Source organism: Neolamprologus multifasciatus, chromosome 7, assembly GCF_963576455.1.
Source record: "Neolamprologus multifasciatus chromosome 7, fNeoMul1.2, whole genome shotgun sequence".
Lineage (NCBI taxonomy): Eukaryota > Metazoa > Chordata > Actinopteri > Cichliformes > Cichlidae > Neolamprologus > Neolamprologus multifasciatus.
The window spans coordinates 6307297-6334446 of NC_140445.1; the positions used below are offsets into that span (position 1 = coordinate 6307297).

The 27150-nt window shown below is 39.8% G+C and overlaps 1 protein-coding gene across 1 annotated transcript in view; it reads right to left on the reverse strand.

Annotated features, from left to right (window-relative positions):
- Window positions 1-224: 224 nt before the first annotated feature.
- The window catches only part of spon1b (spondin 1b), a 135917-nt gene continuing 108991 nt past the window's right edge, over window positions 225-27150 (reverse strand). Inside the window, exons 9-16 of the mRNA XM_085169083.1 lie at window positions 25098-25238; window positions 23981-24056; window positions 19056-19238; window positions 8195-8365; window positions 5320-5487; window positions 4350-4508; window positions 1352-1549; window positions 225-684 (exon numbers count right to left, since the gene is read on the reverse strand). Of these exons, the coding sequence (XP_085025209.1) occupies window positions 530-684; window positions 1352-1549; window positions 4350-4508; window positions 5320-5487; window positions 8195-8365; window positions 19056-19238; window positions 23981-24056; window positions 25098-25238 (1251 nt within the window). The 3' untranslated portion in view covers window positions 225-529. The remainder of the gene's footprint in view (window positions 685-1351; window positions 1550-4349; window positions 4509-5319; window positions 5488-8194; window positions 8366-19055; window positions 19239-23980; window positions 24057-25097; window positions 25239-27150) is intronic.

Sequence of the window (27150 nt, forward strand, 5' to 3'; positions counted from 1 at the left end):
AGTATCCAGCTTTCACTAAAAAGCTCAGCTCCTGTTTTTTAGTAGCTAAATCAATGTTTTGGAGGTGCTGCAGAGGACAGGGAGATATTGGTGAAAATACACAGAAAATACTTTCCTACTAGGAGTAAACAAAAGCTAACTAAAAAGTTAGTTTGTTGCAAAATGTGTATTAGGTTACTTTAGCGTCAGGTTTCCTTCTTCTTCTTCTTTTTTTGCAAGACACAGGCTTTCTCTCTAATACTTCCACTATGCTCTAAAAGGAAAATAAATCAACCCAGTTAACTAAATGTCCACAAAATTGTCACTAAAACAGCATGTCATTATGTCTTATTCTTCTTATTCCTTCCCTTTCTTAAATCCTTACTTAAATCCTCAGATTTTTCCAATAATAACCCATAATAATCTTGTACGTCTCCTCCCAGCTACATACAAAAAATCAATCTCTGTCACCACTGTTTTTAATGAATTCTGATTTTCACGTTTAATCCACTGCACACCTCCCTGCCTCTCTGTAGCTTAGCAGTGCCCCCTAGCATTCCCGAGCGTTACAGGCACGGATCTCCTTCCTGTCCTTACAGCCTTTGGACTTTGTTCTTTTCTTTGCCACCCTGAAACGCTCCTGGATCCCTCCCCCGCACGGTTTGGTGCACTCTGTCCAGCTAGACCACGGCTGCATCCTGCAACCTGATGGAATAAAACAGACTCTTAGTTAATAGAAAAAATCACAAGGAAAAGCAAAATATCCCGAAATTGCATGAACTTAAACATTTGTTCATTATTTCTCTTAGACAGAGGCTTCGATCTCGGAAGGAGAGACAAATCCCTTCGGTTGTGTCAGGAAGGGCATCTCGTGTTTTTTAAGAGCAAAAAGAATCAAAACATGTGGAGCGATCTACTTTAGCAGCCTCTTGTGAATAAGGGAGCAGCTGAAAGTAGCTTCACTGAACATCTCTGCTCTGTGTGACCGTTTGCATCGACTATCTTCTGTTGCGGACATGGATACTAAAGACTTAATGTCTGTGCGTCACATTTGTTAATGTGGTATATTTCCACGTTCTATTTCTATCAGGAAACAACTTTAGTTTAAACAGGTCACAAAATCAAACACGAGCCAATGTAACCTCATGGATCTGTTGATACGGTTACTCACGTCTAACTAGCTAGGTCCCACATGGAGCCATGCCACCAAAAACAAACGGCTGCAGATGGACATATCAGGGTTTGTCTAGTATCTCAGTCCTGACTTAAATTGCTTTGCTGGAATAAAACCACTAAAAACCATCTAAAACATCGGCTCGTTAAAATGTCTAAATGCTACATGAAGCAGTTTCGACAGACTACCGCGACCAACCTGGCACCTCTTCCTCCTTAATCGGTTTTCGCCGACACTTCCGGAGCTTGCACTTCTTCCTCTGGATGGTCTCAGGACAATAGCTGCCTCCGAACTGTGGCTCCACTTTGATCATACGGGTCCGAATGGTGTGTCCTTTACCACAGGTCTTGTTGCACTCTGACCACTCTGACCACTCTGAGACCATGCAGTCGACAGCTAGATAGATGGAAGGACAAAAGGAAGAGAAGGGGAAAAGGTAAACATGGAGGGAAAGACCGGAATAAAGGCACAAAATTTAAAAAGAGCTACTCCAGGATTGGTGAGCTCACTTGACCTTATTATCTTCTCTCTGGCATTTACTTAGTGTGCTTTTGTCTTGACTTTGCTGGTTCATTGTTACATAGCCCTTAAATATTATTATTATACCATTTTTCTATTTCTATATCCATTTCTTTCTTGGTTTTTGCTTGGATCCTGATTCAATGCGGTCACCAGCATGACACCACGAGTGCTGATGAGCATTTACAGTTACAGCCCAGAATGCTGTAGAATTATTTATCAGTTGGTCTGGAACAAAGAGAGTGTTGCACACCATGCTAACTAAGACTTAACCTTTGTGTCTGTCTGGATGTACATGCAACTAGTGTATTCACATTATACAGATCAACTCCCAATGAGCACGGCAGCTGCTCACCTTTATACCAAAATTATAAAGTTTACGCAGATAAAAGATTTCTAAAAGCCAGCAGTGCATGCTATATCGTGATTGGAAATGACCACTCCAATATGGTGTTCAGTCATGTTTAAGGCTTCACACTGCAGGCGAAAGCGCATCAAATCCGATTTTTTTGACCCTATGCGACCCATATCCGATCATGGTGTGACAGTGTGAACGGCGCAAATCCGATATTTTCAAATCCGATCTGGGTCACTTTCGTATGTGGTACTGAATCCGATACATATCCGATGTTTTAGAAAGCGACTGCTGTTTGAACGGTCATGTCGCATTAAATCCGTCTTTTACGTCACTGACACAAGACAGACGCCAATTATCAGCGCCGGAGAAGACATCGCGAACGCTTCCTGGTCATCCGGTGAAACTGTTGGGAAGACAACGTTGGAGAAACGTAAACATTTTATTTGTACTGTATAATCTGCAGATTCTGACAGAAATCTGCAACTATCCTTTGAAGCACCGCTCCTCTAAAACAGCAATAAGGATCATTATTAGGTTATTTACATTATTATGTAAATAACAAAATAACTTAAAGTAAAAATTGGGAAACGTAAAGTCTGAAGTCTTTATATTAAGGGCCATCGGTCAAACAATATTGTTTGCTCTGGGTCTAAACAGAGCACGTTGTGTGTGAGCGTTCACACTAGAGCGCGTTTGCTGTCGCATTTTATTTGTAGTGTGAACGAGCAGACAAAAAAAATCGGATTTGATCAAAAAAATCAGAATTGAGCATTAAGACCTGCAGTGTGAACGTAGCCTATGTCACACTATAGTGCTACTAGTCACATGTGGCATGTGGTCAATTTAGGGGAATGGGCTGAATCCATTTCATGCAAAGTTGCTACATCTTCAACACGACGAAACGGTTTATGGTTAATTTCTAACCCCGTACGTGACTAATTTATCATACAAAAAAACTTTGCTGTGCTCAAAGGCAAGTGATTACTATTGTCAATTCTCTCCCTGCTCTGCAAGTTTCAGCTCTTAAGCAATGACATATGACTCCACATAGTCCCCAAGTCTGAGAAAAAGTGATGGGGGCATGTTAAATAATTACTGAAATACACTGTGGGCAAGGAGAATAAATCTTACTCTTTGGCTATGAAGATGGGAATGACTCTGCGCTGTGTGTGATTTATGTCTAGTAAGTGTGGCAGCGCCACTGTTTTAGTCCTGGAGGAAATCACTGACACCCTGATTAACTACCCTCTTCTATAGTCAAACAAGAAAAGAAAAGAAAAAAACACTTTTAACACCTTTCTTAGTAATATCATTAAAGCCTGACCAAAATGTGACTTTTGAGGTTGATACCTCAGGGGGTAGGTTTTGTTTGAGCATTAGGAGGGGCACAGATGAAGTCCAGGGTCCTATCTGAGGACATATGGAGGATGAGACTCTTATTTCCTGCATTCTTAGGAATCTTTGTAGAAAGGACACCATTATTACATATCAGCTGAAGTTGTAGTTGAAATGAAAACACAAAGAAATCAGGAATCAGTTCACAGTTTATCGTATTGGGATCTCTTTTGCCTTAACTCCTTCTGGCATAGATTCGGTGAGCTCATCCGAACATCCAGTCTCCTATTCTCCACTTTTGGTGAGTCTGTGCAAAATAGCCTCAGTTTGTTAATATTAGCTGACAGGAGTGGCATTCGATGTGGTCTTTTGTAGCCTATTTGCTTGAAAGTTCAATGTGCTGCGAGTTTAGAGATGCTCTTCTGCATCCCATGGTTGTAACAAGTGGCTATTTTGAATTACTGTTGCCTTCCTATCAGCTTAAATCACCCTCGCCTTTTTCTTCCGACCTCTGGCATCAACAAGGCATTTTCTCACAGAGAAATGCTGCTCATCGGATATTTGGATCTCTTTTTCTCACTATTATTTGCAAACTGTAGAGATAGTTACGTGGGAAAAACCTGGTAGATCAGCAGTTTCTGAAATATAAAGTCACTTAAAGCAATGTTAGTCACCGTTTTAATGGTCAGTTTGAATTTCAGCAGGTTATCTTGACCACCTCCAAATTTCCAAATGCATTGAGCTGATGTGATCAGATATTAGCATTAATAGGTAACTAGTTACTATGTTAATATATTCTGGCTTTCTGTATCACTTTCAATTATTTAGTCTCCCCTTTTCTCATGTATCCTGTTCAGTTAATGCAAACAGGGATCGTTTAATCTTCAGCGCTCTTTTGTGTTTGGCTGGTTTTAGATGTGAGAGTGTGAGCTGTGCCCGGTATCTACCTAAGAAGAAGAAGAACAACAACAAAAGAGCACTTACGACACTCAGGCAGCATGCACTTCTCTGTCTGCTCCAGCTCTTCAGTGCACTCTGCAGGATCAGACTTCAGCATCCTCTGCCGTGTTCGGATCCCCCGTCCACATGTGACACTACACTCACTCCACTCCGACCAAGGCGACAGCATGCAGGGGATGGTATCTGGTTTAAGTGATGCACACACGTAATTATAGTATTTGCTCATTCATTACAGTCAGCTAAAATAAAATGCAAATGAAGTGCTAATATTAGGGATGCACCGATACCGATACTGGTATCGGGTATCGGGGACGATACTGTAAAATGTGTGTGTACTCATACTCGTAAAAGTTAACCGATACCATGAACTGATACTAACTTATTTCATTAATCAGAGGGTGGCTTGTCATTTCTGTTCTAGTTTGTTAGATTGGCCACTAGGGGGCCAATCTAAAAACAAATAAATATTTATTATTTATTTTATAATTTTTTATATTTTATTATTTATATAATAATAATTATTTTGTTTGTTTACAATATGGACACTCTGCAATAATTTAAAAGTTTATTTTATTCTCAAACCTAATTTGTATTTATTTTATTCCAAACAGAAGTGTTTATTTATTATTCTGAAAGCTCGAGACAGTGCCAATAGTTCAGTGATATTTTGTAAAATTACAATGTGGAGACTCTGCAATAATTTAACAGAAGTGCTTATTTTTCACTTGAAATTTTTTTGTGGTCATTTTTATTAAGATTGTATTTTTTATCGGCAGGGAATATAATAAAACCTGTGTTCCAATTAATTGTATTTGTGTGTGTGTGTGTGTGGTAGAAGTATCGGTTTTTGTACTCTGTATCGGCAAGTACTCAGATCCAAGTATCGGTATTGTATCGGTTTGAAAAAATTGGTATCGTTGCATCCGTAGCTAATATACCAACAAATGCTCATGCAAAAAAACAACATATGACAAAACAGCAACTGTTGACTCACGGCATTCTGGCATCATGCATTTCTCCACTTCAGCTACCTCGGTCTTACACATGGATCCATCTATAGGGGGCATCTTTACCATACGCTCCCTTGTTCTCATGCCCATCCCGCAGGTGACGCTGCAGGGGTCCCACTCCCCCCACTCAGTCACCACGCAGCTGCTGGGTGCTGTTGCAAGAACAGAATACAAAAACCATCCCCATCCATCAGTTTCAGCTCAAAATTGAACATTTACGGCAAAAATGTATCGTTAGTTCACTTTCAGTTAATATATGTTAGTATTTTAAGCACAGCGGAATAACTACTGTGCAAATTTGACCGACCGATCAATAATAGAGGACAAGTAGGAGAAAAAACAGCCCTTTTGCCTTTAAAAAAAAACGAAAAAAAAGCCATCACTGTGATGTAAATACGATGGTTTCTACTCTGTATTTTTATAAAGAGCTTATAGATCTGCCTCTCCTTCAGTTTCCACTTTAATTCTGACCATTAATAAGAAAAACTCCTTTAATATGCAAAAGTACTCAAGAGATAAAACAGACTACTCTCCAAATCTCCAAATACGGAGCACATGTTTTATACAAGACAGATAACCTTCACCATCATTCACTTAGTGAATACCAGGAACAAAGGTAGAAGTCGGACGACCTTGAATAGCCATACCTGCTCAGCGTGTCTCTCATGAATTCAATAAAAACATCACAAACAAAGATGATCACAAATAGTGCAATATCGACTCCTATCAAACTACAAAGAAGCAACAGACACTACGGCAATGAAGCCACTGGCATGGGCAGTGTAACAAGACTCAGGCACAAAAGGCATCCAAGTGGGTCAATTAGCTCATAACCTCTGTCGCTATTACTGTTTATCAAGTAACACACTCTTCAGCCACACTACAGGGGGAATTATAAAAAGCTTCCTCTGTCTGTTGATCTCAGAGATCTGAGCCAGTCAGACTCCTTCTCGACTCCAAAACACATTTTTACTTTTTACTACTTCTAAAATAGGGCTGGGTATCGTCACTGATTTCTAGAATCGATTCAATTCCGATTCACAAGGTCCCGAATCGATTCGATCCACGATTCGATTTAATTCGCTTCGATTCGATTTGAATCTGGGAAATTTTGACAGTCAGAAATATTATAATTTATTATAATTCAGATCAGTACATTTACAGCAGATGCCTTTGTGTCAAAGTAGCTGAGGATAAAATACAGAAAAACATGAAGGTGATTTTCCTGGCCTCAGATTTTATAAAAATATTCTGCAGTACATCAAAAACGAAAGAAAACCATTAATCAACATATGAACATTACCTCTGAAGTTACAGCGGTTTTATTAGAGACACGGCTAATCGTTTTGCATTTTGCATAATTTTAAAAAGTTTAAATTTGTTCAGTATTGAACGGCAGAAATTAGGTTTTCTTTTCGGAAGTATATAAAACAAAAAAAAAAAAACGTCGACCGACTGCGCTGTAAACAACGGTAGACTTGTGCATAACAAGCAAGCGAATAATGCAGAAAACATTATTACAGAGAGAGAGAGCTGTGCATCGTGGTCGAAGCAAAACAGTAAAAGTAAGAGTGAATACATGACGATGTTTATGTGAAGCGTAGTTTGGATCTTCTTTCGCTGCTGGTTCAGTCAATATTGTTTCGAGAGACATCAAACTAACAGCTTTAGAATCAGCGCATAAAGGGCGTGAACACAAAGCGCGACCCGCCGACAGATCACAATCAGCGAGCTGTCGGCTTTCAGCCCCGACCGTGAGAAAGGCGACATCTAACTGATTCTGATCCGCGGGTCGCGCTGTGTGTTTACATCTTTGTGCAGAATCCGTGTTCCTGCTCTCATTTACTGGCTTAGCTGTTTGGTGGTTGTTGAAATTTTGTGAGATTTCACCAGAGATTCTGGCTTTTCGGGCAAAATAAAATTTATACTAAAAAATCGATTCAGGATTTTAATGAATCGATTTCACGTTATCCAAGCCAGAATCGATTTCAATCGATAAATCAATTATAAAAACCCACCCCTATTCTAAAACCTGTTTTTATGTAAAAATGTAAGTGACTTTACTTATGTTATTATAGTTGTAACCCAAAGTGAGAGTTGGAGAACATTTCTTGGTGTATAAAGTTGGTGTAATGCAACCACTGACATCCCCCAGGTGATCTGGAGGTGTTGGTGAGGAGAGGGAGTCTGGCATCTCTGCTTAGAACGCTGCCCCATGACCTAGTCCTGGATTTGCAGTAGATAATGGATGGATAGATGGACAGATGGATGTTTGCAGAAAGTGCACTGCATTAAGAGAAGTCCAGTCCAGTGCCCCCCCTCCACTCTGTTTCAAAATGGATATCAGAAATGGCTGCCTGAATGCCCTCAGAGAAAAATCACATATATCCTGCCCAACAGATACGATCTGGCAACCTTATATTGGCTCTATAGGAACAACTTCCTTATCAGCTACACACATTTTCTGGCACTAGTGCATGTTAATGCTAACATCCAGATAAAATAGCTGAAGTAACTTCGCTGCTTCTTTCATGTTTTTATTAGGAGCATAAATACATGTGTTCTAAACTATGTTACGGCCATGAAATACACCTTGTTCACCAATTAAATGTGCATGATTTATTTCATTTATGCCATTATTTTTTTCACTTTGTTCTTTTATGCTTCTTTGACAACGTTTTTTCTTTTTTTGGTTGGACTATTTTGCATATTAAACACGGTGAAATTAGATGCTCTAATTTAAAGACGACAGGCTACATTAAACTCTATGCGGAAACGGAGCAGCTGGCTCAAATTAAAAGCGTTGTTAATTTGGTTGGTTGGGTCAATCTGTTCATACGGGAGAAAAAATAGACTCACAGCATTCATCGTTGACAACACACTTCTCTGTCTCCTCGGTGTTGAGCTGGCAGAGCGAGCCGTCCTCGGGATACTGTTTGACATATCGCTCTCGAGACCTCATCCCCATCCCGCAGGAGACGCTGCAGGCCGACCAGCTGATCCACTCTGACATCATGCACGTCGAGGGCTCTGTCCAGCAGGAAGAGAAAGCAGACGACCACCAACTTGTTTTTCTTACTGAGTAAACACCTGCATTTGAAATTTGTGCGCAGTGTATGCAGTATAAAAGTAACACTCTGGAAGTCTGCTTCCACAAGACGTCATAAAACATACACTGTCGCCAAAATACTTTTCCTTGTGAACATTCCTTGTTTCAGAAACAGACATGGAGAGGTTTTTAAATTTTAAAGAGTCCTTATTTAAATCTGCTGACTTACAAGTGGCAGCCATGAAAACAAAAAGCCACCATGCTGCCCTGTGTCAGCCGCTCCAAAGCACAGCTGGTTACTGGAATGAGATCAACGGAGCCTAAAAGCTAAATTATCTGTATATTAACACTAAAACAATAATAAGCAGCTCACCTAACCCACCTCTGGGAAAATGGAAAAACCTATTGATTGAAAACTTACAAACATACATGGAAATACTGTATATAAGGCAAAAACCAGAGTTTGTATAATTCAGTCAGTATGTGCCTTTATTCTTTGTCACAGCCTGAATTCTCTTAGACAAGCTTTTGTGTAATTTTCTTGTAAGTTCAGGAATAGCTCTCCGGGCTTCTTAAGGGACCTTCCAAAGCTATTAATTGTGTATTTATTCATTATCAAATAAAATAAAAACATAAAAACACAGGTAGAACTAAAAGTTCTACCTGTTCAATGCTATTGGATTTATGAAAGTGAATTCAAAGCCAGTGTTGAATTTCAGCTCTTTACTTATTAAATGTACCACAAACATGACATTGATGTAATGCTGTGTAATATAATGAGAATAATAATAATAACACCAGACACAAAATAACCATACAGTAAGTAACCCACTGCAGAGCAGTCACATGTGGCAAAAGATCTTAATTTACACCTTTTATGTTCAGACTAGTATATGTGGATTCTTGCAGCTCCCTATAGATTTTCAATGGCAGAAAATTGCCCCAAAGTGGCTCTTTTGAAGGTTACCAATGCTGACTCTACAGTAGCCTTATGTTTACTGGACAATATCCTCATACCATTTTTTGCAGCTCTATCAGACAGTAGCTGGTGGGTTGACCATCCTCTTCTACGCCTGGCATCATGCCGCACTGAGCGGACTATTGAGATTAGTCTGAATAAGGAACACCCTGCATGTATACGCATTAGTGAGCCAATGGGATGAGCGGGATCATCAATAAGACATGAATCTTAGTGACATGCACATATAACTGAACACAAACACAATGGACAACATACACACAATAATAACATGGACTGAACCACCACTCAAAAACACTTTATATAGCCTCTGTAGACATTATCCACATACTTCACTTACCTTAACTCCACTACAGTAAATGCTGTATGGACAATCATTCTGTACAATACGATAATTATAATCCTACAACTGTTTAAAACTGTTTATAACTTGCATAGTTCATATTTCTGTATAGTTTTCATAATTATATCCTGTTCATAGCCTGTACACTCACTACAGCCTGCACATACTTATACTTATAGCATATTCATAACCTACCTTCATACCGTGTACATTGTAACATACCCATAATACACCCATATTTTGTACCCTCATACATATAACAGACCCATTTCTGTAATATATCTATATTATGGCTAAAGAACTTTCTGGATGGATGCAAACTGCATTTCGTTGCCTGTACTTGTGACATGTGCAATGACAATAAAGTTGAATTCTATTCTATTCTATTCTATTCTATAACTTCAGAACCTTCCAGATTCAGAGCACAAATGAATAAGTCTTAAAAACAAAACTGTGGATTTTACAGAATATTACAGACACAGCTTTTATATGCTACATATTACTATTTTTTAATAAGTCTAACTTTTAATATACTTACCTTATTTATATGGAAGTGCTGTTTTTAGCTCCTAAATTTTAAGCAAATCACTGCATTTCATTTTTTTCAGAAGATGCTTTTGAAATGTCAGCTTCTTTAGATGTTTTACATTTTATCCTAGAAGATTTAAACCATTGCGGAAAAAAAGATTGCATTGCATTTCCATGCAAAGAAAAGTCATTTCAGCAGGAAACGTGTTTTATTGTCCCACCAGTGCCTTTTGCAGAAGCAGCCTTTCCGCTGCTAAAACCCAGTATTGGAATGGCACCTTCACATCTTCAGTCTAGCACTCTCCCAAGTGAGCTATTTCAGCTTCACTATCTCAGTCAAGAGGTCCTCATCAAAAAGAATCCATACAGGAGCACTTGAGTTACAGGATTCTCTCTCTACACACCAAACCTGCTTAGGTTTCAGCCTGTTCAGTCATCTCAGAGTTGAAAGTGCCACTTTTAAAAAAGCCCTTTCTCGGACACTGCCTTAACTCTCTTTTAATAAGGCGAGCTGCCTGAGGGACAGTCTTATTCACAGCAGGGGCCTTCAGGGAGCGGAAGTCAATATGTATGACCTCGCTGTGTATCAGCTGAAAAGTGAACTGCAGCTTCTCGAGCTTAACAAGGTTCCACTCTGGTATATTTTATCACTATTAGCCAGAATGGTGCTTCGGGATCTCCCTGTTCTTCACTTACAGAGAGACGCTGTGTGAGCCATCTTGTTCCAACACCTCTTCTGAGAATAGCGACTGAGACAGTGAATCAAAAGTGACAAAAGGGAGTCGGATACAAAGAGATCGTTTTGTAAGATTTTTTTTAAAAGAAGGAACGAACTTCAAGCAACTTAGCATGGGTTTTTCTTTTTTTCTTCTTTTTGGAAATGTATAAGCCTCCCACCAAACTGAGAATAGTGTTACTTATCAGAGGTGGCCTAATAAAGCAGAGCTAAGTGAATCATTAATAAAAGATACAGGTATTTGAAGCCTGGATGAGGCCTCTAGAGAGACAAAATATTTCCCAGGAATATTAATCACCCTTGGAGGCGGCCTCCATGAACCCTGCAATTATCCATCTCCCACTGCACACTAACGGAGCGCTAAATGAAAACAAAGGAGAGGCGCTCAGGAACAAAAAGCTATCCATGTTGCTGGCTGGTAATCAATAAGAGGAGTAGTGAGGGGTGGAAGTGTGTGCATGTGTGTGTTAGAGGCTTGTTGAGCCTTGAACAGCTGGAGCTTCACTAGTTTGAGGCCTTGTAGACATCCTGGGAGCAAAAGAAGAAGAGCGAGGAGGTGGGCGGGGAGCAGACAGGCGCTGACTTTACTGCCTCTCAGTATTTGTTCCAAACTGACAACTTTGTCGAAAAACAGGCAAAAGCAAACTTTGGAAGTTTTCTGCTCGTTTGTGTGCTTGCTGTCATTTTTTTTAAAGCAAAGGTCCATCAACTCTGACTGAAATCAGACAAAAAAGTTTCTCATTTGGCAAGAAGAAAGAAACTGAGAGCTGACCTGAACTGTCAGCTTAGTAAACATGTTTGTGTGTGTGGGCCCTCACTTTGTGTCAGACTGATAATTCCCGCACATACACAATCCTCCACTTGCTCTTATTAGCTTTAACATAAGATTGAAAGCACGGTGCTTTGATTTCTTTTAGAGATAAACACAATCAAATCCTGATTTAAGTATCCTGGATGCAGCAGGCCATCTGGCACCAAGACCTGATCCACATAATCTTTTATGTTTGAGTGAAGTAATTAGGGTATCCAATTACCAGAGTTTACTCTGTGTGATTAGGGATTTCCTGTATTTTGTCACATATTCCCTTGATGAAACTACATAAACATATCTTCACATATGCGTGGCCTTTTTCTCAAATGGAGCTTTCATAGTAGCTGGAGATTCACTTTTTAATGACAAAGGTGCCACCTGTTTCCTTCCATAAGCGCACAGTAATCCCTCATAACAATAACCTAAACTGTCACAATGGAATTTAGGTAGAAAAGAATTTCACCGGGCTGTGAAATATAACCAAGGGAACAAAATTCAATTGGCTTAAGCCACAATGAACCACCCAGAGTCACTGAGTGCGTTTTGTTTTTGGAATAAGATAAATAGCGAAGCTTTAATCTGCTTATTTCGAGGGTTCACTGGTTGCCCCTCTTGTTGATCCGATTTTAATGTCTCAAACTCTAAAAGGATTAGAACACAGGAAATGCAAACTTTTTTTAATGTAATATTACAAAATTGTGTTTTGATTCATTTAGTACAATTTGTGACTGTGAATTTTCCACATTATTGTTGGTGTATTATTATATTTTTAACTTCGTCGCTATTAAGTTTAGGTTTGTCTTCCACTTGAAACAAGCTGAACATTCCAGTGATGAGACTGAGAGCCAAAGGAGTCAATGTCGTAGCTGTGAAATGATGACTCATTTCATGTGGTGGTGGTGGTGTGGTGTGGTGGTGTAGTGTCCAGGTTTCCCGTGGTGAGGTCTCTGCCCTCTCTTCAGGGGAACACAGATGCATTTCACCTGTGTTTTTTAGGTCAGGACACCTTTAAAGAATATAAAAACTTCCTGCTAAAGTTAACTTTCCATAGTGTGAGGAGCTTTTTAACAGACTGGATTTGAAATTGCAAAGAGAAGAGACTCATTAGTTTGTTGAAGCATTTTTTAAAATGGTTGTTGTCATGTTAGTTATACATTCAGTCACTTACATTACAATTTCTATTCCATCGGACATGAGATTTATTTTTCCGAACCAGCCACTAGAGACCAACTTATCTGGCACTACCATTTTAAGGGGGCACTAATGTGTAGCCATGCCAACACACCGGTTTTGCTAAGGTTTGATGATGTGGAGCAGAGTGAGGTAAAAAACAGTTCAGCACTCCCCAGCTTTCCTCTGGATGCAGAAGACAAGCGAGTGTTGGCTGCTTTGATTATTGTTGTCGTAGAGCACAGGTTGAAAATGCTTAACAATTTCACGTCAATGAACACAACTGTGGTTATACAACCTGTGTAAAATGTCAAGAAAACACCTGCTAACCGTTTAACCACAGTTAGCAACAGTTGATTCTTTTCTGATACAGGATTCTAGCTTTTCAACAGCACTGAGTCTTCTTTGTCGTAGTTTTCGTTCTTGCTGAAATACACACAGACATCCATGTAAATGATGTCTGGATGGGAGCATATCCTCTAAAACCTGTATATACCTTTCAGCACTGATTGGCAGCTTGACCATCTGCAAAGGCACAATGTGGATGTGCATAAAGCAAAGAGGAAACCGCCTCTCTGAGATGCTCTTTTTACACCCAGTCATGTTACTGACCTGTTGCCAGTTAAGCTAATGAGTTGCTTTTCAGTACCACTTACATTTTCATTTACATTGTTTCCGTATCCCAACTTTGGAGACATGTGGCGGTCATAAAATTCAAAATAAACCAATATATTTTATGACATAAGTAAATGTGTCAGTTTAAATATTTGTTCTTTTGGGAGTACAGTTTGGACTTTAGTCGTTGAATTCTGTATAGTTACTTTTTACACAGTGTCCTAACATTTTTGGAATTTTAGTGATTAATCAGAGATCAAAAATTACACTTTAGTATCTTTAATAAATTTTAATAATTTTAAGAACTGAATGAAATTTCTAAATTGTGGTTAACCTGAAATCTCTATTCAAACTTTTGGACCCAAGAAAGTTGCAAACTAAATACCATTTGGCCTTATAAATACACTTTTACATGCTGGGGATCTTAACACCTGACAAATTTACATTTATTTATTATTACAGATCGTAATTTATGTTGATAACTTGGTTAAAAGATGCTTAAAGGATTTGTGAATGTGTTCACTGCAGTAGTACATTTAGTTGAAGATCAGATTGAAACTGAGATTTGAGCCGATTTATGTCACTCAAGGAATTAACAGCAACTTTTCAATTTATTTTACACTAGGGGGCAGCAGGAAGACACAAACAATGCTGATTTGGCTTGCGGCAAACTTACTAGTCATAATAACTTACCTTTTTGAAATGAAACAAGGGTCGAGAATATAACAATAAACACAAAAATAAACAGACATTATATAACAGAAATGTTTTTAAATTTTTTAAATCTTTTGTTTCTGTTGTACTGGCTTAAAGGAGCAATAACAAGATCATACTGGAAGCCAGAAGTCCAAAACTCTAAAAGCACATGATTTTTAAGAGGGAGTTCATTTAGTTGTGTTGCACAGATACTTAAACAGTCCTCCAGTTGTTCTTATTAGCTTTAACAGAACAATTTAAGCTTGTTTTGACATGTGCTGCATGTGTTTGGAAAGAATATAGAAATGTAATTATTCTGCTGCCACAGCCTGTGGCCAGACGTGTCCATAACAGATGGACGATGTTTAATTAAAATGCTTAATTTACTGTATAAGAAGGTATTTAATTAAAAGTAATGGTGTCACAGTTTAAAGACATTAAAGAAATCTAAATTAGTGCCACTCAAGAGTTGCTCTTAACTTTTACAGTAGGAGAAAACAAACAAATGAAATAAATGTCTATTTTCCACACTGTGGAGGACATCTTTTTTTTTTTACTTCTGAATTTGTATTTTAGATCATTTTTATAATATTATTTGTAGAATTGTAGAATCAGGGCTCTTTAGTAGGTAAAAATCTTCTCTTTTGTTCGTCCTCAGAAGGAATTCAAAAGCAGTTACTTTGAATCTAATAATGAAGATGAAAAATGATCTGCATTTGCATTTTGTCAGGGTGCATAAATATTATTTAAATGGACTGATTCTTATGTAGCGCTTTTTTACTCTCCCGGAGTACACAAAGTGCTGTATACAACATGCCACATTCACCCAATCACACACGTACTGTCTCTAAACTGAGTGCTTTTCTAACAACATTCACACACATTCACACTCCGATGGATGCATCGGAGAGCAACTTGGGGTTAGTATCTTGCCCAAGGATACTTGACATGCAGACTGGAGGAGCCAGGGATCGAACCACCAACCTTCCAATCAGTATTTGACCTGCTCCCGAGCTACAGTCACCCGATATTTACTGAAATAAATCTGGCTGAGAAATCTTAATCTCTTCTAAAGCCTCCATTATTAATGCAGACAAAACTTAAATGAACTCCTGCCCAGTACACTCACTGCAATCTACTGTTGGGGTCTAGAAGAACTTCACGTTCGACCTCTACAACAATATATACGGAGGGGAAATAATTATTTGATCCCACTTACAAAGAAATAAATAGTCTCCAAATTTTAATATTTCATTTGAATGGAGAGAGACAGAATATCAACCAAAAATCAAGAACAAACATAAAAGTTATAAATTGATTTGCATGTCATAACGTGAAATATGTGTTTGATCCCCTACAACAGCGGTCTCCAACCTTTTTTGCGCCACGGACCGGTTTATGCCCGACAATATTTTCACAGACTGGCCTTTAAGGTGTAAATACAACAAAATAAAACTAGTACCGGTATCGAAAAAAAGAAGATTTATTCATAACACATGTGAAAAGACCCAGGAAAACCGAGTTAACGATAAAAACGATAACAAAATAACGCTGAAAACCGATAAAAACCCTGAAAACCATACATTTCACACCTGAGCCTCAACTTTCACCCGGGGGTTGGGGAACGCTGCCCTACAACACAGCCAAGATTCAGGCCCCAATTTAGAGTCTCAATCCACTGCGTATAAAGCACACCTCTCCACAGAAGGTTTCTTCCATTCCAGCCTCCCCACTATCATGGACAAGACCAAAGAGCTGTCGAAAGATGTCAGGGAAAAGATTGTAGAGGCCGGGCTGGGCGACAAGACCATCAGCAAGAAGCTTTCGGAGAAGGTGACAACTGTTGATGTGATTATTCGGAAATGGGAGAAACTGGAAATGACTATCAATCACACTCAAATCAAGAAGGAACATGATCCCAAGAACACCATCCCCACAGTCAAGCACAGAGGTGGAAACATTATGCTTTGGACAAGTTCACCACATTGAGGGGCCAACGGATGGCGCTATGTGCTGCTAAATTCTGAATGAGAACCTCCTTCCCTCAGCCTGAACCCTGAAGATGGGTTTTCCAGGATGACATTTAACCAAAACATATCGCTAAGGCAACAAAAGAGTGGTTAAAGAAGCAGCACATTAAGGTGATGGAATGTCCTAGCCAGGTCCCAGGCCTCAATCCTCAATCCTGACAATCTGTAGAGAGAGCTGAAGCAACATAAAGGATTTAGAGACCTTCTATAAAGAGGAGTGGGCCAGAACCCCTCCTGATTTCTTGCCACCATGTACTAGTTATGCTTTGCTTGGGGATCTTATTTCACTTAATGACATGCAAATCAATTTAACCCTTAGATGCACACGTGGGGTCAAAAATGACCCCATGGGTTGTTTTTCTTCAAAATCTTTAAAATGCAAAGTATTGCAAAGGTATTCCTCATAAAATATGTTTGTAACATGAGGCCATTTGCATTTTTATTGATTTTTTCATTCATTTATAAAAAATGCAGTTTTTGTATCACTACCCCACTCTTCCACAAGTGGGGTCAAAAATGACCCCAAGCAGTTCCTATGGAATCTTCTATGAAACTTTCATTCTTAGCAACTCCGACTGTCCCACTTACACTTCTGATGGATCAAGAATTAATTTTTACACAGTAACATACATGACTTATAGTCAGGGCTGCACATAAGTGGTCCGCAGGTGCGCATTCGCTGTCAAAATAAAAGTATTCCCGGAAATTCAGAGAATACGTGTCTCTTTTGTGGTGGAGGAACACCAAAGTAATTGCTTACAGAGCTTGCTTCTTCAACATCTTTAAGAGTTCTGAACAAATGTCTGTCCTCCTCCAGAACATCTAATGTACACAAACGAGTGTCCCAACTTCTTATCTGGTGCGCGTCTTTTATTTTGACAGCAAATGTGCACCTGCGGACCATTTATGTGCAGCGCTGTTTATAGTTTCCTGTGCATTTCAAACATTGTCCTTTCTGATTTTTTATTTTAATATTTAAAGTAACATGGCTGCTATGAGGCCAGCTGTGGACCTTGCCCTACAAATGATCCAGGACGGATGGGATGAAGAGCCAATCGGAGGCACTGACTCAGAATCTGACATCTCAGATATAGAGGACCCAGACTATTGCCCCCCCACCCCCCCCCCCCCACCCCCACCCACCCCCACCCCCACACACACTGAACAAGGCCAGTCAGATACAGAGGAGTCCTCTGAAGAGGAAATAAATATTTAGTCTAACAGAATGAGCCCATCTTACTGCTCTAGCCACAATATTCTGAATTAGTCGGCCAGGGCTTGCACCTGGGTCTAGTACTGTCTCCCCAATAGACGCATGGAAGATGTTCATGTCTGATAATATAATAGAAGAGGTGCTGACATGCACAAACATGGAGGCACAAAGAGTAGCCACAGACAGGGGAAAAGAGTGGAAAAATGTAATCAAACAAAAGCTCCTGGCCTTCATTTGATTGACCATTCTTGCAGAAAGTGAGAAGAACTGGGATGTACCAGTCGGTGTGTTTTTTGGGAGTCCTCTGCATAACCCATTGTTCAAGGCCACTATGTCAATTCAAATATTTAAAGATATTCGCAGTTTCTTGCACTTTGATGACAAGAGGACCAGAGCCTACCGACTGAAAACAAACCACATGGCAGCTTTCCGCTACATATGGGGCCTGTGCATGCTCAGTGATTGTGTTACAGTGGATGAACAAATTGTGCCTTTCAGAGGGAAGACCCAGCTTCTGCAGTATATGCAGAGCAAGCATACAAAAGTGATACAAGTGATACAAAAACTGCATTTTTGTAAAATTAATGAAATAAATAAATAAAAATGCAAAGGGCCTCATGTCACAATCATGTTTTATGAGGATTACCTCAAATATGAAAATATTACAACTCTTTGTTTTAAAGATTTTGAAGAATAACAACCGAGTTTATAGCAAAATGCATTGTTTCTATTTGGGGTCATTTTTGACCCCACTCGTGGAAGAGTGTAGGTACTGGTAGGTTGTGCATCCAAGGGTTAAAACTTTTACATAATCCATTCTGGGCCATAGAATCAAACTACCATTCGAATTAGAGACTGTTCGCTTCTTTGTAAGTCAGCGAACTTACAAATTAAAACAGGAGTTTAAATAAATATTTCCCCCCAATATATGCAGCCATGTGAAAAAAACAGAACTCCGCGAAGTGCTGTGAAAATCTAAGCAAACCCTAACACTCTGTTTTCGTTGCAGTATTAAGTAGCAGCCAGGTGCTGCTAATCAAATGCGCCTGATTAACTGATCATCAGTAAGTGTGATGATCTCTATAAAAGCTAAAGCTTTTGCAGTTTGCTGGTGTGAAGAATTTAAGGGTGTGTTGACGCAATGCTACAATCTTCCCAGGTATTCATGTCCTTGCAAACTCACTCCAAAGTCGGAGTGAATTTGCTCACTACATCTCAAACTTAAATGTTCTCAGCTGTTTCTTTCGATTGTGGTATTATGTGTTGCCTTTAGGGATTCTTTTTAACCTACTTTACTTTGTTAGATTCGGTTCAAGTGACAGTAATCAGTCTTAGGTGCAGCTAGTGAAACTAAGAAAAAAAATGTGGTTAGTCACATTTAATTCATGAGTTAACAAATGACTTTTATCACACAGAGCCAGGTAGGCTTGAATAATGTTCTTCCCTTAATAAATGAAACTGCCATTTAAAAACTGCAGAGTGTATTTGCATGAGTTATCTGTCAAATAATACCTGTGTGTGTCTGTGTCTGTGTGTGTGTGTGTGTTTACCCTCTCTGCTGCATCCTGGGCCCATGCAGGGCTGGAAATCTTGAGTGTGGGGACACGGCACGCTGAGATCCAGCTGGGCCTTCAGCATCCTTTGTCTCATCCGGCGACCTTTTTCACATGTAGAGCTGCTACAAGCTGACCAGGGAGACCATCCTGAGTAGATGCACGTCTCAGGCGTGTCATCTACGAGAGAAAAATCGGGATGACTGGGAGAAGAATAATTTCATTTTTTTTCAGCAGATAAATTTGCTTTTGCAAAACTTAATCTTCCTTTTCACTCCAGCAAAGTTGCTGAAGTCATTTCTCACATGCAGTGGGAGGGGTGAGGGATGAGGGACTGCACTGACATTGATTGTATAAAAACTGCATCCAAAGGTGATTACCACAGGTAGTCGACCGCAAGAGGCCACAAAGTGACATCTGAGGGGGAGAGAAAGGAGCTGAAGGGAGAAGCTGGAGAGGAGTGTGATTTGTGAATGTCCTGTCCAATTATCAGTGATAGCAGAGCTATAAGAAGTAGCAGGGGTACTGGCTTCAATTAATAATGCTCCCTCAGGGCTTCAGAAAGGCAGAGAAAATGAGACGAGGGGCGAGAGAGAATGTACTGCCAGGCCACAGAGACAAACGTGAGTGGGTCCAATTCTCTGGGATAAAGTGTAATGACAGGAGAATGAGGGAAGAAAGGAGCTGCCGACACTAAGCGGAAGGTAAGAGGAGCGTTGAGCTGATGTGTAAGCGAAAGCGTCAAAGCTTCAGGCGGACCTGGGGGATCAGCCCAAATAGATACTCGCCTCTGTAGTGTCATCTCATGCAGAGATAAGGGAGAAAGCGAGGACAGGTAGCGGAACAGAGGAGGGGAAAGAAGCAAATGGCTCATGACTGACTGAGGAAGACATTCATTAGGTGGCAGGAGATCCTTGTTAAGAATTCTGCTGTGTGGGCAAAAACCTTCCCTCTTCTCAAAGCCACTTCTAGTAGAAATAGGCTAAAACATCTACGCGCAGCATAAACAATGTCATGCGACAACCCATATATGGGCTAAAAACTGTTAAACACAGGATTTAAAAAACAGGTTACAGCACACAGTAACCTCTGGATCTTAAAAACTGCTTCAGTGTCTACAAACATTTAACCCTTTAAGACCTACCATAGAACCCAAGTCCACCAGAGCTTATATTATATTTTTACATGCTGTAGAGCCATTTTTGGGAGCATTTCAAGCTGATATACATCAATACAACCATTATAGCCCAAATTTTAATAATATGTATGCATTAAGTGCATAGTAATTACATAAATTGCAAAAAAGTGCAATAAACTACCATAAAATTGAAAATCTTTTTGTTTTTTTAACATATATTTCTAGTTAGAGAAATTTAAGAGGCTTATCCCTCAAAACTGTAAATACAAAAAAGTTGCACAAAATAGTTTCCCACCACAGGAAATTTATTTTGAGTGTCTTCATAGTTTTATTTTTGAAATACACCAATTTTTATACACTGCAGGAAAAACGAAAATGAATATTATAGTGCAAATTTGCAAAAAAGCAGCATATGCATCAAAATAAAGTATTTCCAGCAGTGCAATATGAGTCCTAAGCATCCCAGAAACGACACAGAAAGTCATAAAGTCAAAGATAACTTTTAAAAACACCAGTATAGGCTCATGAGGCCCTGATGGTAAAAAACTACATTTCCGCAAAATGACGTCACTTCCGGTTTCGGGCAGGTCATGGCGGACATGCGATAGTTCGCGCTGATGGACGTAGGAAGTGTTATGAACAGCTGATTGGCTCGGCAAAGCGCGTTTCTGGAATATTATGTTTTTATTGCTGCAGGTGCTTTTTATGCAGTTTTTGCAAAGCTGCATGTGGAAGGAAACCGTGACCGAGGGCAAACTGATGGCATAAGATGTAAGTACAACTCCTCCGGTTTTATGCGTCAAAAAAAATTATTGCGCTAGCTCACATGGTTGCAGTGCTACCGGGATTTTAAAAAAGTTATGCAAAACGGAGCGCACCCGCTTTGCATAACTGAAAACATATTTACAGCCTCCTTTCTGTAATTTCCTCCTTGATAACTGTACACTGGGTGGAAAAAAAGAAACACCGTCCGTGCACCCACTTACATTCATCTAGACCTCACTTTGATTGACGGGCATCTCAAATTTGAAAGTGGAAGTCATTTTTTATACGACTTTATTAGTCTCTCACGTCGATGAGGAGAAATTTTGGCCCACTCTTCTTTACAAAGTTCAGTCAGTCCATTGATGTTTGCAGAGGTGGACTGGGGACAACCTCTCAGTTGTGGTCCCCACCTCTTACTTTAGTGGTAATAGCTCTTAAATTAGCATAACAAACATTTTTCACCACCAAATTCAGTTCAGTGGGTCTTTCATTTGGTCGTTCAGTTTGCATTCATTTCCTATGGTGGTCACCTTTGACCGGGAACACCACAGATGCAACAAGGTTGATTAAAACACTCAAAATTCAACAAAAGGGGTGATCATCACTTTTACATGTTCAAGTGCAAAGTGTGCAGGATGTCATAAGGCAATCAGACGTAAAACACAATATTTATGAGTGTTTTAATTTGTAAATCTGTCAGATTTGACCCAAACATGACAGGTACCACCTGTGTACCATCACAGCACTTCAATTTAGGTCTGGACTTCGATTGGGTAATTGAATTCTTTTCTTTGTCAGCTATTCTGTTGTAAATTTGCTGCTGTGTCTGGGATTATTGTCCTGTTTGGAACAAGCTGTCGGACAGATGGCCTCATATTTGACTCTGGAATACTTTGGCGTCCAGAGGAATTTATGTTCAATGACTGCAAGCTGCCCAGGTCGTGTGGTTACAAAAAAAGCTCAAATCATCACCCCTCCACCACCGTGCTGACAGTTGATACTAGACATTTCTGCTGATATGCTGTGTTTGGGTTGCTCCAAACGTGGCGTTGTGCATTCTGGCCAAATATCTCTACTTTGGTCTCATCTGTCCAAAGGACATTGTTACAAAAGGCGTGTGGTTTGTCCAGATGCTGATGTTTCTTTTTCCTACTATCATGAACTTTACGATTTAACATCCAGACTGAGTCCTGTAGAGTCTGAATTAAAACAAAAACCTGTGCTTTTACAGAGGAAGGCAAACCTCGTGATCAGGTTGATTTAAATAGCAACACTTGGGATGGGTACCGGTACCCGGTGCCATGATGACACCGGTTCTGACATAAACGGTAGTAACTAGACCAAAAAGCAGCACACATTTCGGTGCTTTTTCTTTTCTGAGCTGTGATACACTTTAGATTCTAGCCAATCATTTTATGTTTCCGAGGATAGTAGGCAGGCCCAGGTACGTACGTTCTTTTAGAGCAGAGCTACAGATTAAAAATGCCCAAGGCGAAGCGGTCAAAAGTCTGGCTGTACTTCACAGCAAAATATGCAAACTCAGCAGCCTGCAACAAGTGCTTTAAGGTGATACTGTGATACTGTCAAAGGAGGTAACACCTCAAATCCGATGAAACACCTGGCGTTTTTTTTTTAAAAGCCGAGAAATGTGCCGAATTTGATAGCTTGCTGCGAGACCTCACACCGAGCACATCTACTGCGGGTGTGGTGCCTGTTATCTGACCCGGAGTTTGCAACATCCCCCAAAAACCCAAAGAGTAGAGTCCTGGCCCCTAGCCCTGCCAGTGTAGCAGAAATGATGACGGATGATGATGCAGCAGCAGCCGTTCTTCTCTGCGTGAGTAGCTTAATGTTGTTCGTGTGTAATTTACGTTGAGTAGGCTAACCACGTTATTACATTAATGCATGTAAGGTGAACTAGCAAACATCATCATAGCTACATGCAGCTGTCTTCTTGTTTGATGGCAGATACTCCCTTCACCCTGGCCAAAAAGGCTAAAATGACCAAAGAAAAAGTGGAAAACAGTTAAACATGAGAGGTTTTTGGACAAAGTTTGTTTTTTCCATTGTTTAAGCACTGCTTCCAGCCAAGAGTGATACCATATATGCCCCATAGCTGCAGAAAAGGCTAACATTGTTATCTTTTCACACAAAAAAAACAGCTGAACATGAGAGGTTTTTGGACAAAGTTTGTGTTCTCCATTCTTTAAGCACCGGTTTGAGCACCGTTTAAGCACCGGCACCGTTTCAAAAGTACCGGTTTGGCACCGGTATTGGATAAAACCTAAACGATACCCATCCCTAAGCAACACCTTGCTTCTACTTATCATCTCTATCGTCTTAATTCTCCTTCTTAATAATTTGTAGAAGACGCAACAGAGTCCTGTGAAAACGTTTTCACATAACTTTACTGTCTTTTCTATAAAGTTTAATGGTTAAATAAAAATAGAACTACTGTCATAACCGTCATAATAAACGTCTTATGACTTTATGCCAAACAGTTAACTCTCACAAACAGCTTTCATGTGTAGAGCCTCAGCCATCAGTGTCCAGACTGAAAGCATCTCTGCTGCATCACAGAATATCAGGTATGTTTGATAAGGGCAGGGCTTGCTCCAGACGCAACTGTGGGGGTCTGGAGCAGTGGGGCGCCCACCTGCACACAGCAGGGTGGAGACAAAGCCCTGGCAGATGTGTGTTATGACTGTGTGACCTTCCATGTGAGTCTCAGATGATACCAGTTGTGTCTGTAATGAGCTGTGCGTGCGTCCTTGATAATCTGAAGACACTGAATCCCTATTGTGGCTGCTCATTTTGCCAGGAACAAGGTTTAATAGTTAAAGTAAAAGTTTTGCGAACAAAGAGGCAAGTTCAAAGCACAGGAATGCAATATCTTATAATCATGGGGTTTGAATAATTAGTTAAACACTGAGGCTCTCAGGTAATCTACTATGTCTTGTTTGGGGTCTTTCCCTGAACAACTTTAATTAGGAAAGAATGTATGTGAGCGTGTGTTTACCTGTCTCCTTCTCCTCTTGTCCGATATCTGCTACTATGTCATCTATGGTGTCGGGGACCACATTACACTGCTCCCCCTGTGCACACGAGGAAAGATGTGACCACACACTTAAACACTATCAAAAGCATGTTGACAAAGCGTGACTTTGAGACTTTATTTCTGAAGTTAAAAATAGTAGTTTAACATAGGATGAATAACACTAATTTAAGGCAGACCGCTTATTCATTTACCTTTTTCCTGCTGTGTATGTACGTACTATATGAATTTTAAATAATAAATTACTTCAAAGTACTTCATTTCATAAAGTACAGCCGCCCACCTACTCCTGAAATCTTTTGTTCATGAGGGCCAGCCAATCAGGAAAAAGGTTGGCCTAAAGGGAGGGAAAAGGAGCTAAAACAAGGTCCAGCAAAGGTCCCTGTAATTAGGGATAATTTTTAATTGTCATGCATAGATACTTCAGTATCTTCACTGCAGTGAAGTATCTTTGCATGGCAATGCAAAGATGCTTTTTGATACTTCAAAAAGCATCTTTGCATTGCAATGCAAAGATGCTTTTTGATACTTCAAAAAGCAGTGGGAAAAACTGCATGGGTCACATGAGGTGAGACTAGTTCCTGTGCTGGTGAGCTAATTTGCAAGCAGGTTTGTCATCTGCTGACCTTCACTGGCTTTGCTAACCATTATTACAACACAAACTCAGATTCTAACAAATCCCACAATTAACATAAAAAGCTCAGTGATGGCTGGGTGTGACTGGCATTTTTATTAGTCAGATTCAAAACTTTTTCTATGTTAACTTTAAAGTTTAACCATCTGCAGCAAAGGCACCAACCACAGTAGAATTTCACATAATTTCCTATGAATTAAACTGTGTGCCTTTATTTGTGGTTGGGATTCAAACTTCCCTTATTTCAACATAAAATAAGTTAGGCGTGAAAGTACACGTAAAATAGTACACGTAAAATAGATAAGAGCCAGAGTCAAAATCGCTATTGGCATCTGTTTCGGCCAAATTTTTATATTAAACATCAGAGTCTCATCACAGTAAAAAGCTGCAATGTATAGTTGTGTTTATTTGAAGCCCTAAACACATTCACACAGATGAAATTTTTACCTTTCTAGCAATGCGTTCCACCACTACCCTGGCCACAGGGGTGATTGCTCCGCCCTCTGGGTCATAGAACGGGCTCTGGAGGTGGTCCAAACTGGTCAGAGGTCGGATCTTCTCCTGAGGAACGGTGGGCTTGTTTGGTGACTAAAAGAGGCAGAAGAAAGGGTGTCGATGAGCTTATAGGGTGTTTAACATGAACTATAAAAAATAATAAAGCATTTGTATTATAAGTGACTCAAATGACTGTTAGTGGAAGATAAAATACAAGTACACGCTGACAAACCTAATGATATTAATTTCTATTATGTTTTAGATGTTTTATTGGTTTAAACATTATATAGATTGCTGCATCCCTCTTTTATGCTTTTAGTAATCTCTCTGGGCAAAAATATTCCACCATAGCAAAACTAGACAGATGCTATCCCCCAACTAAAGGCAGACTTGCTATACTGAAATCCAAATCAAAGGGCTCTTGCTTTTCACTTTTATCTCCCTAGGTAGATGTCACAGAGTTTCAACGTGAATCTAAAGGTGAATCAGCTCTGACGGCTCTTTAACAATCAGGGGAAAGCGGACGTGTCCAAATAATATGCAATGGCTAAAGATCGGGTCGTGAACTGAAAGAGAGCTATTCACACTCTCCCACATTAGGATTGAGCAAAGCACTTGGTCTAAGAAGAGATGGTGTCCTAGAGGAAAACATCTGCTCTCCTATATTGTGCATCCAAAATGCCTGAAAGAAGAGAGTCCCAGTCCTCCACTGAGGAATGGTTAGAGTAATTAAAGTTAAACAGCAAATATTTAGGGCATGGCAATTATTTGTGGGACAAGAATACTAATCCAATAGCGGCCTATTGTGAATGCATGTCTGTGAAACAGGCTTTTAAAATGGGAACAACAGAATTCTTCTTGAGTGAAGCAAACAATACAGAAGTGGCTTATTCATAGTAGAATAATTAAAAAAATGAATAGCAATACAATAGCTTTTTGATTTTGATTTTTCATTCTGTTCCAAAATGGAGAGGTGGGGAAGTAAAAAAGGCGTGAAAGATCTTATCGAGTCACAGATTTTCTCATAAACCACCTGGTCTACACCATTTCTGTTTGATCTCACCGTGCATCATTTATATCCATCCAAACAGACCCTTAATAGGAGATACTTTGTTTCCAGGTATGTGTGTGTCATAGCATGTGTTGCCATGTTCAGTGAGGAGATAAAAACATGTGACAATAATGAATTATTCTCTGTGTTCTCTCAAGGTAACACCGTCCTGTTTTGATGTGTTTTAATATATTCAGCACCACTAAATAAGCCATTAGAGGAGGTACAAAGTTACACTCTCATCTCCACTGCAATAGTGTTAATGATTCTCTTCATAACTCTAGCATGGTGATGCTTCGGCGCTGTGTTGGAGCTATGCAGAGCTTTGCAGGTGTACATCTACATGTTAGAGTTGTTTATTGCCACCACAGATGATGTTAAAATTAACAGGAAATGATTTAAGCTTTACTTTTAATTCAAAAGTTTTCACAAGTATGTATAGGAATTAGAGCCACAAAGAAAAATCTCCACTTTGATATAGTTATACATATATTGTATCCAGTACAGGTTCATACTGGCTTGGATGCCGCCCAGATTAACAAGGTCCACGTCAAGTGTTGAGGAATCAGGACACCCTGATGAGAAGTGCGCTTCTGGAACAAGATGGCATAGGTGGGTAAGACATGAAAATAAGGTGCTGTTGGAATTTTACTACACAAGTAATCCGAGAGGAAGGGGTTACATGAATAGCATGAGTGACCTATGGAATCTTAGATACCCAGGATCCAGATTGATGGCGAAACAACTAGTAGTTCAGTGTTCCAACACTAGGAAGAAGGATCTGCTCTCACAGCTGGACATTGATGAGGTACAACACAAATGCTACGGCAGGGGGGAGCCAGGACCATGGGTCAGGGGGCAGACCACAGCAACCTCCCTGAACTGGGTCCAGTAACCATCACAGTGGCAGACATCCAAGAAAGGCAGGAAGAGTTGGACAGCACCAGGCCCTGA